This window comes from Myotis brandtii, unplaced genomic scaffold, assembly GCF_000412655.1.
Source record: "Myotis brandtii unplaced genomic scaffold, ASM41265v1 scaffold115, whole genome shotgun sequence".
NCBI lineage: Eukaryota > Metazoa > Chordata > Mammalia > Chiroptera > Vespertilionidae > Myotis > Myotis brandtii.
Window position 1 is genome coordinate 5,991,557 of NW_005353967.1, and position 17,302 is coordinate 6,008,858.

Genomic DNA, 17,302 nt, shown 5'->3' on the forward strand with positions numbered 1-17,302 from the left:
GGGCGGGAGGGGCACCGGAGGAAAGAGTGTGGGACTGCTTCCCCGCCCTGCCTCCCCTTTTCCAGGGTCACCCCGCAGTTCCTCTCACTCCCGAGGTTCCCTCACCCCCCTCCAGCCCGCAGAGCCCCCGACCAAGTTCAGTCGCGGGGACGCAGGGCGAAGTATCCCTGCGGTGCCAGCGCTCCCAGGGCTGTGGGTACCCCCTGCTGTTTTCCCCTGCTAGCCCATCTGGGGACCATGTTTATGCTCCCCCCACCCCCTACCCCGGACCCAGGGAGCACCTTCTTTCTCACACTCAGGGTGGGGCAATGGGGAGGTGTGGAAGGTGGGATACACCCCGGGGTAACTATGGGAACGGGGGAGGGGCCTCATGAGAATCCGGGGGCCAAGGTGGGGTGCCGCAGCCGCAGGGGGCGGTTTGCCCTCTGAAGCGCCTTCCTGCTTCCTCAGGCCTTTGCTCCCACGCGGCCGGGCTGTGGGCCGCGGGTCAGACTCGACCCTGCTGAGGTCCCAGTTGCCTGCGCCCACTCTGGGGGTCATCAGCAGGTCGCTGGCGGGGCGGGACGGGGCTCCCCAGCTGTGCACAGACTGAGGGTCCCCCTGGCCTCTTTGTTCTGGAGTCCCAGGTCGGTAACACTTTCACTTTCTCTTGTGGGGGCTCCCCCAAGCCTGGGTTCCTGCAGCTGATGGGTGAGATCTCCCCAGTGAACAGCTTCATCTCTGCTCTCAGCTCCCCTCTAGAAATTGGGGGGAATGAGAACACCCAGTCTAGCACCCACAGCTGGGCTCTCTCCGCCTGTGCCGTCCCCCCTGTCTCCCTTTGCAGCCTTGGGTGGAGGCTCCCAGCTGCAGGCACTTAAGGAAAGAGGGTGAGGTCAGTGGAGGCCACAGGTCCTGAGTGGTCACTACTCTGGCAGGAAAGGCCAGGCCCTCCTGGGGACACCATGTGGAAGGCATGTCCTGATGGGCTGTTGCATCCTCAGTCATTAGGGTCCTGTCCCCTCCCTCAGGTGTCCCCTCCCTCAGCTTTGCTCTGCGGGGTGTGGGGCTGGTCACAGCTGCTCCCTGGCTGCTTCCTGGCACAGGGTCTGGAGACGAGGTAGATAGAACAGGAAGGCAGAGTCTGTAAGCTCGGCCTTTCTCTCACCACTGCCCAGTGGTTCTGCATCTGAGCATCAAGGATGAGCTTCCCTGGCCACCAGCAGCCATTGTGTTCCCCGAGGAGCCCTCCGCCGCCCTATTGGATGTCTGGCTCCCTGCCCGCTAGCCCCATCTTGGGACCACACTCACTCCCTCTCCAGACTTTGTGGCTTGTTTTAAAACAGGATCATTTTCCTCCTGCTTGTCCCTTCTGCTTTCAGTAGCTCTCGTGTGGTGCCCTGGGCCTAGGAGCCCAGAGCTGATGGGTGGCCCAGCTGGTTTCCAGCCCCCAAGCCCCCTTCCCTGAGTGCTTTCACTTTACAAACCTGGGTCCCCCAGTTCCTGCTGGGGGCCGGACAGAAATTGCACCTGCCTGGGTGATCTCAGACTCAGGAGCGCCAAGTGTGGGCTTTGTGCTCATTTGTTAACAGACCCTTTAGGTTTGAGCTGAACTTGTGACACTTGGCTGAGCTGTCACGGAGCTGACTTGGGACTTCCATGTTTTGTGTTCTATAAACTTCATGTTTCCTCAGAGGGAGGCGGCAGAGGAGGTGGTCCCTGCTGAGGGGTCACAGTGCTGTTGTCTTTTTGGGTCTCTGGCTGGGCTCTGAGTTTCAACGTAAGCTGTCAGATCACAGTCAGCACTCAGATGCCCTGTGAAGGGAAGTGTGTCACCAGCATGATGAAGAGGAAGCCACCATGTGCCCTCTTATGGGGGAAGGTCCTGCAGGAACTGGGAACATCAAGGCTGGAGCAGCTTCCAAAGGCCCTTGTGTGGGGTCCACGTTGTGTGGGGTCTGAACTTAGGGTCCCATGCCAGTAGCCATGCCTGCCCGATCACGGGGTCACTGGCGCTACTGAAGTTCCTTCCTGACTCTGGGTGACCCTCGAACCCCCTAGGGAGGCACCTGGCTTTCTGGGTGGGCCTCCTGGTAGTGGTGGAGCAAGTTTGGGGAGATTTTGTACCCGGAAATCCCTGGGCTGTGGTGGAAATAGGTGGTGCCATCCTCAGCCCTTACCCTGGGTCCCGTGCCTCTTATTTCCACTGCAGCCCAGGGGCTCATGAGATCAGATTCAGATCTGTCTGGCCTGGAGGCATGAGGGCCTCTTGACCCTGTGACACTTAGAGCAGGAAGGATCCCACAGCGTCCTGGGCTCTCTCTGTGCTCCAGGCTGGAGCCTCCCTGGGAGCCGTATCTTTGTGAAGTTCAGCCCATTTCTGGCTATTAGAAGCCCCTGGGGCGCCCAGGCAAGTGGCAGCATGGGCAGGTGGTGGATGCTGAGCATTGACCTTGAACTAGTCCTGCTGCCTTGACCCCAGCTCTCTTGGCAGGCCTGTGCCTGGTGCTGCACCCCAGCACTGCTTCATGGAGTCCTGGCCCCTTAAAGGAGACACTCCCCCAGTGAGTGAAAATTGGCTGGGTGCAGAGAGGGCTGGTGTGGGAAGCAGAGGCCAAGATCAATGTTAGCTTCTGCTGTGGACACATTTGAGTGCCCTTCCTGCCTCCCCGTTCCCTTTCCAGCGAGGTGGGACCTGGTGTACTGGGATGACTGGGGTTCACTTTTCCTGGGGGCTGGTCCTCTCCCTGAGGATGGACACCACACCCTGGTCCCCTGTGTGATGAGACATTTATTCTGCATTTTATTGTGATGGGAGACTATTCTGGAAGTGGATAGGACAGATTTATATGTATACCCGCATCCTCGATACCTTCTTAGTAGAAATACCTTATAGAGGGGAGGTGGTGAGAAGGGTGCTTTTCTGACTATGGTAATTTTTTAAAAAAAATTGATTTTAGGAGAGAGAGGAGAGAGAGGGAAAGAGAGAGAGAGAGAGAGGAGGGTGCTTTTCTGACCTCTGATTATGGTGATTTTTTAAAAAATTGATTTTAGAGAGAGGGGGAGAAAGGGAGAGAGAAAGAAAGAAACAAAGAAAGAAAGAAAGAAAGAGATATCAATGTGAGAGGGAAACGTTGATCGGTTGGTTAACTGCCTCCTGACCAGGGATTGAACCTACAACCTGGGTAAGTGCCCTGACCAGAAATTGAACCCGAAAGCCTTCAGTGTATGGAATGACACCCCAACCATACAAGCCAGGGCTGATTACGGTGGGTTTTTAATTGACTTTGAGGAGTCTAACCCCCCTCTCTTGGTGACCCGAAATATCCATGTGAGAGGGAAACGTTGATCGGTTGGTTACCTGCCTCCTGAGCAGGGATTGAAACTACAACCTGGGTAAGTGCCCTGACCAGAAATCAAACCCGAAAGCCTTCAGTGTATGGAATGACACTCCAACCATACAAGCCAGGGCTGATTATGGTGGGTTTTTAACTGACTTTGAGGAGTCTAACCCCCCTCTCTTGGTGACCCACCCCCCTCCAAGTGTGGGTGAGTCCTAGAGGCCATGAACAGCCTATGGGACCATGGAGTGGATGGGCACACAAGCTCCTCCTGAGGCATGGCCACAGGCCCTGGCCCCAAGAGGAAGTTCCACCCCCTGCTTCTGTGGCTAATGGGGTGGGGACTGCCCTTGGAGTGTACATGGAGCCCTCTGAGGGTTCATGGATCCTGCAACCCCCGTCTCCTACCCCAGCCAAGATTGTTCCCCACGTGGCATTTCCCGTGGCTCTGACTCCACTTCCTCTTCCTTGGGTTGCTGTTCTGCTTTCTGGATTCCTTCCTGTGATTTCACTCTGCTGCTCAGGTCCTGTTGGCCACTCAGGGTCTCTCCTCCCGCCCTCTGTGAAGGGGACCTGAGTACCCCGATGCGCTGATCCAGGCAGTCCTGGTAGCATCACCGTTATCCTGTTGTGGCTGGCATTCTACGAGGCCATCAGCTGGGCCAGTTCAGGGGTTATGGGGCCATGACCCCAGGTTTGGAGCGAGTTTTCTGCCGAGCATGGGGCTGCTGAGATGGTGAAAGCACAACTCCGGGGGGTTGTACGTGGGGGTTCAGGGAGCAGTGCATTTGAAAAGTGGGACAGGACAAAGCTTTCAGGTTCTATCCTGCTGAGCAAGGGCACGGAGCAACATCCGCCCCTGGGTTTCCGGAAGGAAAGGGATGTGTCACACTGACACAGGAAGGACAGGCAGCACGGCTGGCCCATCCATTGGGCAGACCCCATGTTCGGCCTGTCTCCTTGGGACTTGCTGTCGGCGGCTTGGCCCATGGATGTTCTTTAGGGAGACTTCGTATTAGGTGGATAGCGGAGGTTGCCAAACATGTATTTTGTACCAAATTCCATTTGTAAAGGCAAAGGAACAAACAATAGTTGGACACACGAAATGGAGCGTGGCTCCAAGTGCTGGGCACATGGCCTGTGTTTCTGCGTCTTCCGTGCACTCACAGGGGTTCCAGACCATCTTTAGGCGATAGGCCCTTTTCTTATAAATCAAGTGAAGATGTGGTTAAGGCCTCCTGCTGAGGCCGTGTGTTCACATGTGTGTGGGCATGCCGCCTGCGTGTGCACATGTGTGTACATGTCTCTTTGTGCATGCATGTGGGCATTTGTGTGTGTTTGTGTGTGTACACATGTGGGTATGTGTGTGCGTGACTCCACACATGGCAGATAGAGAGGGGCATGATCACTGGCATTGGGTCACATGGTGTGAGGGCATCGGTTCTTTCCTGCAGCTCCCCAGCACCCCAGTCCAGTCACGTGGCTGGGGGTGCCAGCTCCATCTTGGGCCATGCAGGCAGTGGGGACACGTCTGCGCCCTGGTCTGAAATGTGTTTCGAGCTTTCATGCCCTGTGAACAGTGTGGGAGCCCATCACCTCTTAGGTCCAGTTCTGTGGTCTTTTCTTCTGGAAAGTTCCCCAGACCTGGTCTCACTGCTTTGCTGGAGTGGACGTCTGAGCTGTGGACACCAGTGGCTGCTGCTGCTCAGTGGGGTGGACGCGTGGGATTTGGCTTGAGGGATGCCTCCAGCGGCAGCCCAAAAGGATCAGGCAGCTGCAGGGCCACTGGGCACTGGTTATGGCAGCTGCTGTCTGACCTGCAAAGGTTGTGGAGTGTCCGCCATGGCTGATCCATCGTGGTTCTTGGTGTATCAGTGAGCAGAGGGTCTCAGCCCTCCTCCTGGAGGGTAGTGGCTGTAGGATCTCGAATGTGACTTGTGGTGCAGTGGGGAAAATGGAGCACCATGAGGGTCCGGGTGTTGGGGTGGCCTCTCAGAAGGGGACATTTGTTCAGGACTTGGGGGCTGGGGACAGCAGTGGCATGGGCAGGGAGAGTGGTGACCAGGCGGGGTGGGCCTTCAGTCTTGAACCCTGGCCCTGTCCACATGGAGACTATATGCATTGGGGCCTGTTCTGCTCTGGTGCCCTGGCTCTGTGACTGTCCAGAGGGTTGCTACAACCAGGAGTCACGAAGACTGGAATTGCTCCATCCAGGTGAGCCCATCGCCCACCTGTCATTGTTCATGAGGTGGGCTGTGGCTGTGAGCAGGGAGCAGCTGACTCCACAGGCAGGCTCTCTGTTGTTGCAGTCCCCTTCGGTGACATGGACATATGGCTGTCCTCATGTTGTCTTTTTTTTTTTAATCCTCACCTGAAAATTTTTTTTTCCCATTGATTTAAGAAAGAGTGGAAGTAAGTGGGAGACAGAAATATTGGCGTGAGAGAGAGACACATTGATTGGTTGCCTCCCGCAGCCGCCCCAACCGGGGCTCGGGATGGAGCCTGCAACTGAGGTACGTGCCCTTGACCAGAATCAAACCCATGACCCTTCAGTCCGTGGGTGATGCTCTAACCACTGAGCAACCGGCTAGAGCCCCATATTGTCTTATGGGTCCAACTGTCAGACTGTCCGGTGACTGAGTCAGGTTCTGAAGCCAGGGGTGATGACTGGCCCAGGGGAATTCCACAAGGGGCAGCCTAGAGCCGATGAGGCTACACTGCACTTAGCATAATGCTCTCCAGCTCCATCCATGCCGTTGCCACAGGCAGGCTCTCTGTTGTTGCAGTCCCCGTCGGTGACATGGCCATATGGCTGTCCTCATGTTGTCTTTTTTTTTTCAATCCTCACCTGAAAATTTTTTTTTCCCATTGATTTAAGAAAGAGTGGAAGTAAGTGGGAGACAGAAATATTGGCGTGAGAGAGAGACACATTGATTGGTTGCCTCCCGCAGCCGCCCCAACCGGGGCTCGGGATGGAGCCTGCAACTGAGGTACGTGCCCTTGACCAGAATCAAACCCATGACCCTTCAGTCCGTGGGTGATGCTCTAACCACTGAGCAACCGGCTAGAGCCCCATATTGTCTTATGGGTCCAACTGTCAGACTGTCCGGTGACTGAGTCAGGTTCTGAAGCCAGGGGTGATGACTGGCCCAGGGGAATTCCACAAGGGGCAGCCTAGAGCCGATGAGGCTACACTGCCTTGGTGCAGGGGATGAGAGGGGCAGCTGGAGGAGCGCCTGGTGTGTGGGTTCTGAGGGCCCTTGGCAGAATGGGCCCGTGTGCTTGGCAGGGCTCTCATCGCTGCTAGCCGGGAAGGAGTTGGCCATGCGTTCCTGCAGAGCTTGGATGTGGTGGTACCACTGTGCTATGTGCACAACTCACCTCCGTGCCAGGCAGCTCTGTGGGGCCAGGTGAGCCTGTGGAATTTCCTGCTGCTCCTAGTGCCTTGAAGGGGCCTGTGCATCGTTGGTGTCTCATGTGCTATTGGAGAATGGGAGCCGCTTTTCTCATCTCTGCCTTGGGACCCGGAGGGGACAGGAGCCATGTGGCACCATCTATCCCTTTCTCAGTTGGCCCAGGTTCAACTGAATTTCAAGGATGTTTCCTTCAGATAATTGACCGCAAATGTCTTCTACTCAGAGGTTTGTGGCAGGCTTACTCTATACCACTGGGATTTTGGATGAAGTTCTTATGGGGCCATTGGAAAGAGGGAGCTGCAAGGGTAAAGGTACCTTGTGGTCTCGGGGCTGGTCAGGGCCGAGGCCACGTGGGACCTTGGGAGATGTTTGGCTTGTGGTCATGTGCTGCAGCTCAGGCTCACAGACCATGTTGGGACAGCTGGAGCGGGCCAGGGGTATCTGTCCAGGTCGGACCCAGCAGGTGAATGGTGGGCTGTCCTTGCTTCCCTGCCCACTGGGGGACCCAGCCGTGGTGAAGAGCCTCTGTCAGGGCCTCTGACCAATAGACCTGTGGCCACGGTCCTGGGCCCTGACCTGATGACCCCCAGGCCTGGGCTCCTACATCAGGGGACGGGTAGCCTTGGACCAGGACACCTTCCAGGGCAGCGGTGCTGGAGGGCCACTGTTGATGGCTTCTTGTTGCTGCACAGCTGTTACCAGACTGAAGGAGTCCATTTGTCTGCTCACCTCAAAGCCCAATAACGTACAAAAGGAGTTGACAGCCAAGAAAGTTGGTTTATTTTAAGGAAATGATGCCAAGCCTGGAGTCACAGGTAAGCTAGGGCTCCTCGATGGCTTCCAGGGGGTGGGTTATGTGGGGAAAATCATTAATCATGGTGGCTAACGGAGTAGGGTCTTGACTCTACTGATTGGCTGGGGCCGAGGTGGGGAGTAGTTGATCATTTTGTCAGATTGTGGTGTCAGCCAGGGCATTCATTGTTCTATTTTCATGAGGGTGATTTTCATGAGGGTGTGCTCCACAGGGTCATCCACTTTCTTGCTTTCTTGGGCCTGGGGCTGAAAGACAACTGAAGGCAAGATGTTATCTTTAGCTGGGCGGAAATTCCATGGCCAGCAGACCTGACGCTTTGTTCTTAAGATAGCTTGATGCTGACCGGAATCTGTTGTCCTGAGGGTTTAGTGATTAAGGAAGAAGGTGGACGGGCCCTGTTACAGCAGGGGCGCAGCAGATGGGACTGTGGTCTGGTCGGGGCTGCGTCTGCCGGTGTCTGGTTGATCGCTTTGTGTTGCCAGCCTCCCGGGTCTCCTGTCATCACCTCTGTGGGTATGGATTTTATAAGCGTCAGGCTCTGTAGATGTGAGACTGGAGGGCAAAATGTGATGTTCAGCGTTAGGTTTTAACTACTGTTCACACAGCCAGGTGCTTTCCGTTTCAGCATGTTTGTGGAGGTGTCCCGTAGAGTCATTTTGTAGAGACAGCTGTACTGGGGTGTGTGTGCAGATGTCTGCCAGCTCTGGGCATGTGAGGTCAGCTAGGGGCCTCAGGAGGGAAGACCCACCTCTGTGGGGCGTGCCTGTCTTCCTGAGGGGCCGTGTGGGGCTGGGGCTGAGTAACAGTGGCATGGATGGCACCTGGAATAGATGGGTGAATGGGCCGTCCAGACCCTGCCAGGCGGCTTGGCTGTGGTCACCTGCTGAGAACTGACCCCGGGGGGCCTGGGCCCCCTTCTGGGGGATGCTGGGGCAGTGCTGTGCAGCAAAAGAGCAGGCACAAAGTGTTAATACCTTCCTTTTGTGAAGAAGAGGGGAGCTCACTTTTCAGAGCAGAGAGCTGCTCTGTGCAGTTAGCCCCTGAGCTTCAGCAGGACCAGCCAGGAATGAGGCAGCCCAGCTCCCCCGTCCATGACTGCTGGCGCCATATGGGTTCTTGAACTTCCTGCCAGGGGAGCCCTGGTGAGCTGGCTCCATCAAGGTGGTCTCTATGGCTGGTGGGGGCTACGGGGCTGGGGGTCACGGAGCTGGGTCCCTGGGTCCCTGGCCAGGAAGACCGTGAACTATTAGTGTGGAGGTCTTGCCTGGGGTGGAGGTGTCTGTGTGGACCCCACGGGCCCGCCTCTGGCAGGGCCCTGAGAAAGGCCCTGGTCCCTCCTTGGGGTTCCTGGCTGGCTTCCTCTTTCTTTCCTCCGGCGGTTTCTTTCTGAGAAAACAGTTGGGGGAGGAGTGGAAGTGCGTTTTTGTTTTGTGTGGATGGGGGTGGGAGCTGGGTTCCAGGCAGCAGTTTAGTTTCCTGCGTCTGGGTCATTCTCCAGCACAGTCTCCACTTGCCTGGTCCTGCATGACTCACAGGCCTGGGGTCTCTGGCTGTTGGGAGGAGAGCCAGTGGCGCCTGAGGCCTGTGCTCACCACTGCGCGCCAGAACCACTTTCGATTTGGCTGTGTGATGCGGCCCTGACACAGGGCCTGTCTGGGTGTTCACACACAGGCCGTGCCCTTGGCCAGCACAGTGGCTGTTTCCTGGTGCCGTCTGCGAGGTGGGGTGCGCCGTGTGTCCATGTCTGTTGCCCTCTGCTCGAGTGGGCACATCCACCTCAGGGTAACGTGAGGCCCTACGGGATTCAAGGCCATCCCTGAGTTCTCCTTGTGCCTCAGTTTCCCTCTCTAGGAGCCAGTCTGCCCACCCCAGAGGTGGCTGTGACCTCTTGTCTCTGGGCTCCGTCTGTTCATGGCGCCTGTGGGTTGGGCCTGGGTTCTCGGAGGCTCGGAGGATGGTCACTGGGGAGGGATCAAGTTGAGCCGAAATCAGAGGAGAGAAGCGCCAGGTTGTTCTTAGGTTTCCTATTCCTCCCACCAAGGGTCTTGACCACAGCCAGACAGGAGCCGGAGTTGGTAATGGGAGCTGCCCCAGGGGGCTGGTGGGGGTTCTTGCCTACCCCCTTCAGATTGCCAGCTGCTGGTCCCTGAGGTGGGAGGGGTCGGTCCAGGAGCAGCGAGCAGCCACATGACTGAGGGGGTGTGGGGAGTGGAGTTCCCCAGGAGCCTGTCATTTCCACGTGGGGGTTGCATCCTTTAGAGAAACGTCTGGGAACACATTCTTCTCTTGAGAATCTCTCAGACCTGTGGTCCCCAGTGATGCCTATGAGATTGTGTGTGAGTGTGTGCACGTGTGTATGTGTGAACAGGCATGCATGTGTACATCTGCATGCACAACTGAGTGTGTGCCTGCACAATATGTTAATGTGAGTGTGTTGTGTGTGTTGTGTGTGTGCGCCTGAATGTGTGCTGTGTGTATATATGCCATGTGTGTATCTATGTGTGTCTGTGTCTGCTCACATGTGCCTGTGTTCTGATGTGTGTCTGTGTTTGAGTGTGCACACATGTGTATGTCTGACTACTTTGCCAGGACTTTATGGCCACCCCTGGTTGCCATTTCTCTGCATCAGTGCCTCTTGGTAGCTGAGCACCTGATACTGTCTTTGCTTTCTAGACTGTGTGAGTGTCAGGTCTAAAAACCTGCCAGAGGTGGGGTCATGTCCAGACAGTGGGGACTGAGGGCCCTGAATGGAGTGGTGAGTAAGTTGAGGTGGGAGCGGGGGCCTTGGTCTTTGGTCTTCGGCCTCAGAATTCCCCAGATCTCCTCAGTGTTTTCCATGGGAACCTCCTCCCAACCAATGGGCACCGTAGGAGACAATGGCAGGAGCCCCGCTGGATGTGCCTGGTTGGTGGGGGAGGGAGAGGAACATGCCTGCACCCAGGTGGGCTTTAACCTGAGGCTGTACATGGGTATCATTATCTTGTGGCATGTTCTCAGAGGACCCTTTTACTTCCCTGGAAGCCCCGATGGGGAAGGGGAAGGCTGTTCATTCCTTCCAGAGGACATGCTGGAGGGAACACCCCTCAGGAGCAGTGGTGGTCGTGGCTGGTGGATTGTGGGTGGTCCTTGTCCTCTCAATGTTTCCTCTGTTTTTAATGTAGAAGGCGTTTCTGTTTCAGCCAGAAACTTGCCGTTAAAAACGTGGGAACTCAACCTCAAGCTTTCATGTTTTCTTGGCCTGAATAGAGAGCCCATGGGCACCCTGCTGGCCTCGATTGCCAGGCTGCTGGATTTCAGGTCCCAGAATTGATCCTGGCGCAAAGCATGGAGGGCAGCGGGCAAGGGCCAGGGGTCATTATCTAACTGTTAGGATTGTGGAATCTAAAATCACTTCATGCCAGCACTGAACCACTTCTAAGAAGACCTGGTCTCTGGGGTAGTGGCTGTGGGGTGCTGTGGGGTCTGGACGGTGGATGCACCAGGAGGTCACCAGAAGAGACTCCACTCTGCTGAGGTGCCTCTCGGCTCCATGGCAGACCATGTGTTCCCCCATCGCTGCGCCTGTGCAGGCCCCTGTGTGGCCCTCAGTGTCCAGTGATGGGCAGACCGCCCAGGCTTGGTGGCAGGAACGGGTGATGGCTGCCAATGTTGGTCCAGCCTAGCCAGCTGACCCTTGGGAGCATGGCTGGCTCTGAGTCTCAGAGGTCACTCTGCTCCTCCCTGGGGAGCTGTTCTGGGAGAGACTGTGGTGAAATCCCATGTTTGAGCTGGAGGAGGAAGGCGTGGGGGAGGAATGTGCTGGCTCACTCGGGGAGGGGAGAGTGTGCGTGAATTGGGGGGGCTGGTGGAGGCTGTAACCGGAGAGTGGAGAAGGGCACAGTGCACTTGGGGCCCGCTTGGGAATTCTGTCCTTGGCAGGACTCGGGCTCTGACCCAGTGTCCACAACAGACCACCACACTGGTCTGGGCTCCCAAGCCACAGCAGGACACAGGCTCTGAGTGAGGATCTGCAGCAGACCACCTGGGTTCGGACTCCCGGACACAGCCAGAAGGTGGGTCTGTGGCCTCCCCTTTGCCCCTGAGCTGGACAGCCTCGGCTGCCTCCCACTGCCCCTCCTGCTTCTCTGGGCTGATGGCTGCCCCCTCTGACCCTGCAGAGGACTCACTGTGTTTGCTCAGTAACAAGGGCGTATACACTTCTCTCAGGGACACAAAGCTCAAGTGCCCCACCGCTTCTGTGCAGTCCCCAGAGTGACCGAGGTCAGGCGTGGCCTGGGGGAGGGAGTTGTCCAGGTCACCATCTGATGTTTACTGATGTTGGGATTAAGTCTGTATTTCAGGGAGCCAGAAACATGGGCATCAAAATCGATGCAGGAGAAATTGATTGAGGGCAGAAAAAGAAAAAGCCCATAGGTTGCCTAGAGGGGGATGGGAAAACTTCTGGGCCAGTGGGTGTCCTGTATCCTAGGGGTCAGGGTCACCGGGTGTTGGTGGCTGCTGTGTGCTTTGAGATGCCCCTGGCCTCAGCTGGCTGGGCGGGGTTCGTGCTTGGGGTGTGGCCAGCACTGGGGTAGGTGTGGGGCTTCGCAGAACGTCTGTCAGCTTGCAGAGTGCTGAAATGTTTTTGGAGTGAAATGACAAGGTGAAGATACAGATGAGTGGCGTCATGAGGAGGAGTAGGTTGGAACTGGTCAGGGCTGTGTGCCCCGGCCTGTCCTGCTCCTTCCCGCTGCAGTTGCTTCCTCAATCCCTTGGTTCTCCACCGGTAGATGCCAGCCAGCCATCTAGTCTGTTCCTGGGTGAGCTGGTCTGTGGTCTTGTGGGCAGCAGCTCTGGGTCGTTGGCCTGAGCCAGGCCTGCTGACCAGTGGCCATTGGTCACCTGTCCAGAGCCAGGACCTCTGGGGATAGATGTTCTTGTATGCTAGGTTTAGAAGGTGCTGAAGGTGCTGTGAGCAGATGTATTCCTGGAACTTCGTCGAAGCCTTGAGGGGACCAGCAGGTGTGTGTGGTCACTGAGGCCCGGTTATGCCATGTTGAGGAGTAACCCATGAAGTGCTGGCTTCCTTGGACTTCTTCGAGCCAGAGAGCCAGGGGCATGAGGAGAGGGCCTCTCCAGGAAGTGGGCTCTTCTGCCTGCTGCAAGGTGGGGCCACGTCCTAAAGCTGGGAGACCTTAGGCTGGGCTGCAGTAAGAACCTGCTGGGGGACCTCCTGGCTGGTGAGAGAGTCACATGAGCTGTGTGGTGAGAGCTGGCTGCTGGGCTCTGCAACTTATGGCCCAGCAAACTACCTGCTTTTGTCAGTAAAGTTTTATTGGAACATGGTCCTGTGTTCACACATTGTCTTCAGTGGTAGTGAGTGATTTTACAGAGAAAGCTTGCTGGCTTATGGTCTAGAATGTTCTCCACCTTGCTATCTTTCCTGACATCAATTTACTCAAAGATACCGGGGTCACACATCTTGTAGAATGCCACAGAACTTATATGTGCCCATTTCCTTGGGGCTGTTTTTAGGAGAAACACTTTGAGGCAAGAATGCTATGGGGTCTTTCCTGACATCAATTTACTCAAAGATATCGGGGTCACACATCTTGTAGAATGCCCAGAACTTATATGTGCCCATTTCCTTGGGGCTATTTTTAGGAGAAACACTTTGAGGCAAGAATGCTATGGGATGTTGGGTCACACCTAAGTATTGGGGTCAACCTCCCACCGCCTATATGACCTCAGACGACCCTAGTTCTGAATCCCTCACCTTTGTAATCAATATATGGAGACCTGCCCCCCACCACTACCTTTCACCTGGTGGTTTCTGGGTGTCTCTCGGGTTCTTGCCCAATCACTTAAACATGGTGGTTCCGAAGGACGGTCCCTCTCATGCCCTGACGTTCACGAGCTGCACCTGTCTGTGTTTTCCAGGCCTTCATTCTTAAAGTGTCTCTCTGTGGTCCCACCAAGATGAGAATTATTTATTTACTCAATCAACTGTGTGTTTGGCATAGCTCTGATTTGTGGGGCGTGTGGAGGTGGAAGGGTTCCCACGGGCCCTGGTGTCCACTCTGCACTCACCATGGTAGTCACAGCTGAGGGCCGGTCCTGCATGCCACTGCCCACTGCACTCCAGACCCTCAGCATCTCACCTCACCCTCGACATCCTTCTCTGTCTCCAGACCCCATCCTGCACTCGGCCATCATGCTGCTCAGTGTCCTGTTGCTGCAACAGGTCCTTCGACTGTTGTTGTTTTCCGTGGCGCACAGTCTGAGGAGGTAGGCCGTGGGCTGGAGGATGTCCTCAGTTGGGGTGTGACTCATGTTGCCCTCATGCCTAGACTAGGGTTGTGGGTTTGGGGAGGAAGCCCTCAGAGGGTGACCTTCTCATCTTGTCATATGCTGGGTGCCCACATCACCGTGGCTCATGCGACTGCGGGAACCTGGATCACGGGCTGAGGTGTGCTGGTTAGGTTTCTTTCTGCACTTTACTAATTAGAAACGAGTCATTATGTCCATCCCCCCAGCCTTTTACTTTTTAAAAAAGGAGTGGCACATGGCTTTATGATTTCGTTTTATTCCGTGTTGTAGCTAGTTGTCACTGTCTTGCTGCCCAGGTCACCCCGTATTTGGGACAGCCACTCTGCTGTGGAGTTGGTGGGCTGAGTGCTCAGCGTTTCTGCTTTCAATTAGGTGGTTGGTGTTGGTGTCCTTGGCCCAGGACCCCCGAGTGCTCCGAGGGCTGGTGGCCTCGGGACAGTCAGGGAGCGGGGCTGCTGTTGCCCTCTGCTGCGGGACCATTAAATATGCATGTCAGAGGCTATAAAAAGACGAATTCTAGGAAGTGGCTGCTGTCTCACAGAAAATCAAACGTCTGGCCTGAGCACATAAGAGTTCAGAGCTGACCGAGTGCCAGAGGTCCGGGCCATGTGAACCAGATGCTAATGGCTGGTGGCCATGTGACACTCCCCGGCGTCCTGGTGGGTTTTGAACCCTGACAGCGGTCTCCTCGGAATCCACTGCCTGTACCAGGGCCACTGTCACGGGCACCACACCGAGCACACAGTGCCTCCCCTCCCGCATCTGCCACGTCAGGGATGACTTGATGGACCCATTACCATGTTTCCATAAAGTCTCCCCATTTCACTCTATTAGGAAAATCCTCTTCTGTTCTTCAAGAGTCATTGGCACCTCAGTTCTTTCTCGTGTGATGTATCCACAGCTCAGCCACCCCATGGGGGCAGCTCCGGCCAAGGAGTACCCATCCCGTCATCCCCAGGGCCACCCTGCAACCCCCAGTGCCACCCAGTCCGGCTGGTGGTGTTTCCTGGTCAGACTGGTAGGGGAGCTCGGTGAAACTCATGCTCACTGGTTCTGCTGCAGGTTTGATTGGCTGAAGGTTCTGTTTTAAAATCTAACTCGTCTGTTTTCTCAGTGATAAGAGGAACCAGTACCAAGCCATGGCGGGGGGGGGTAGTTTTGGGGGAGTCTTTCTGGGACGGGCTCTGTATCTGTAAACCCGCCGCCACCACCACATGTCACCTTAAGGAATTGGAATCCCGCCTGCTGTCTATGCTGAGTGACCAAAGGGCTATAACATGTCCTTGTGTCTCAGCTTTGCAGAGAGGGCTCGAATGAGCTGTGACCTTCCACATTAGTGCAGTATTATTCTGTATAATAAACAACAGGTAGTTACATCTAGATTGTAAAAGCAACAGATTTTCAAAGTGTTTTTGTAATGGTGAGGCCGGTGTGCGTTTTCAGTCCTCAGATGTGGAGGTGAGTTGGAAATGGGTTATCTTTGGGCAGGAGAGGGAGTGTTGTTGGGGGATGATTTGGGGTTAATCCCCTGGCCTCTGGGCCATAACTGTGATTAAACGTCTGACTGCAGACACTGGCTCCTCCATTAGAGCAGATTACCCGTGCCCAGGGCGTCTGCTGAGAGCGCTCCTGCCTGGGGACAGCAGGCTTGGCCCAGGACACCTTATCCTGCTGTGGGGCCCTCCCTCTTCACACGGCCTTCCACTTCATCCGGCCATCAGGGGCCACCACCGTGCAGCAAGGGCACCTGGAGCCTGGGGGCTGTGTGCCCAGTAGGGCTCGTCCAGGAGGACGCCCGGGGGCCTGGCCTACCCCTCCAGCACCTACATCCCAGGGTTTCCTCTGCTCAGGCTTGTCCTCAGTCCTTCATCATGAATGAGCAGAATTACGAAGGGGGTGTGAGCCCAGGTGAGTGGTCTTCCCAAAACTCGGCCAGAGGAGGACCCTGCCCTCCAGAGCTTCGGCCGGCCTGGCAGTGCTGTGTCTGGGGAGTGGGAGAGGGTTGGAGGCCTGTTTTGCCCTCTGAGCTCCATGTGTGGGAATGGATCAGGCCCTGGGGGTCTTTAGGGCCCAGTTTCCTTTGTTCAAACTTTAATTGTAACCTGACCCTCCTTTAAAAATATAAAACAAAATTTGAGTGTATTCAGAAGTACAAATAGTCCGGGGAGATCATAAGAACCATTCGGGTGTTGTGTGAATGGAGATGTAGGTGAGTCCCTCACGTCAAAGCATTTGATTTTTACAGGGGGTGTCTTGACTGCAGCAGAGATGAGGAGAAGTAGTCACACTTCCTACTGGGGGGCTGCTGCTCTGTGCCGGGGGGGCAGGGGGCAGCAGGGAGAGGGGGCCATGTGTCCAAGGACGCTTACAGGTTCCTCTGAACGCAGGCCCTGTCCCGGCCTCCTGGCCAGGAGGGTTTGGGTCACACTCCAGCTCGGTGTTCTCCCTGCAGAGACGCTTCTTGTCTCCTGATGGGTCGTCCGTTCTGCTGGGCACGCGTGAGGGCTAAGTGGGCACTTCTCAGAAATGAGGGGAAATGCATGCTCTTCACAGGACTAATGACTACGATGACAAGAGGAAATGTGGTTGATCATAAACGTGGGGGCAGTCTCCAGATGGGAGGGATTCACCCCAACACTGAGAGCGCCTACTGCTACTTTTTGGAAACTGAAAAAGGGGGCAAGCAGCTACTGGGTTTGCAACTTGTCCCCGGCCAGTGGCCCCTGGCGCCCTGGCTGCCTGTGCACCCGGCGGCTCATACGTCCTTCCCGCCACTGGACTGCCCCGACCTGTCCCGGTCTTTGTTCAGGGTGGGTTACTTCACCAGGTTTCCGTCTCCATGTCAGGCTCATCTACAGGGTTAAACGAGTCACCAGATGCCCACCTCGCATACGTCGTGCCTGATGTCCTTTCTTTTCTGCTCCCACGGGGAGCCCTGGGGACACTTCTTACCAGTTTCGTTTCCGAGTCCTCTGTCAGGATGCCTTGTCTTAGGTGTTCCTTGTCACAGCGAACAGGTGGGGTGTTTCAGTGCCTCTTTGACGGCCTGTCTATGAGCCGCCTGCTCCCGTGAGCGTCAGATGCCTGGGAAAGACATCGGGGCCTCAGGTTAAGTACTTGGAGCTTCTGTGCGGCTGGCAGGGGGGCCAGATAGACAGCGTTTACTTGCCAACAAGTCCCAAGAGCCACGGCTACCAGCCTGTGCTTTCCCAGCACGCAGCATGGGGCTGTGTCTGGCAGTGAGCTGAGCGTGGGCCTCTCGGGTGCCCGGGACACTCTGGGAGCTGCTGGCCTGAGCTGTGCCGAAAGGCCCTTTCCATGTCGGCCGCCTTTCCCCAGGGACAAGAACACGGAACCCAGGAGCCCGCCTTGCATACGTTGTCCAAGGTTGTGGGGCCAGGCTGGCTCGTCAGAGGGAGAACCTAAAACCGGGTGCATCCCTT

At 56.0% G+C, this 17,302-nt stretch overlaps 1 protein-coding gene across 3 annotated transcripts in view; it reads left to right on the forward strand.

Annotated features, from left to right (window-relative positions):
• The first annotated feature begins 7,876 nt into the window (after positions 1-7,876).
• The window catches only part of SLC12A7 (solute carrier family 12 (potassium/chloride transporter), member 7), a 43,264-nt gene continuing 33,838 nt past the window's right edge, over positions 7,877-17,302 (forward strand). For 2 of the 3 annotated variants that reach the window (XM_005857902.2, XM_014548617.1), the window contains exon 1: positions 7,877-8,063. In XM_005857902.2, the coding sequence (XP_005857964.2) occupies positions 7,886-8,063 (178 nt within the window). In that variant the 5' untranslated portion in view covers positions 7,877-7,885. Of the gene's footprint in view, positions 8,064-15,715; positions 15,768-17,302 lie in introns of those variants that run through there. The other variant, XM_014548621.1, reaches the window with a different exon arrangement.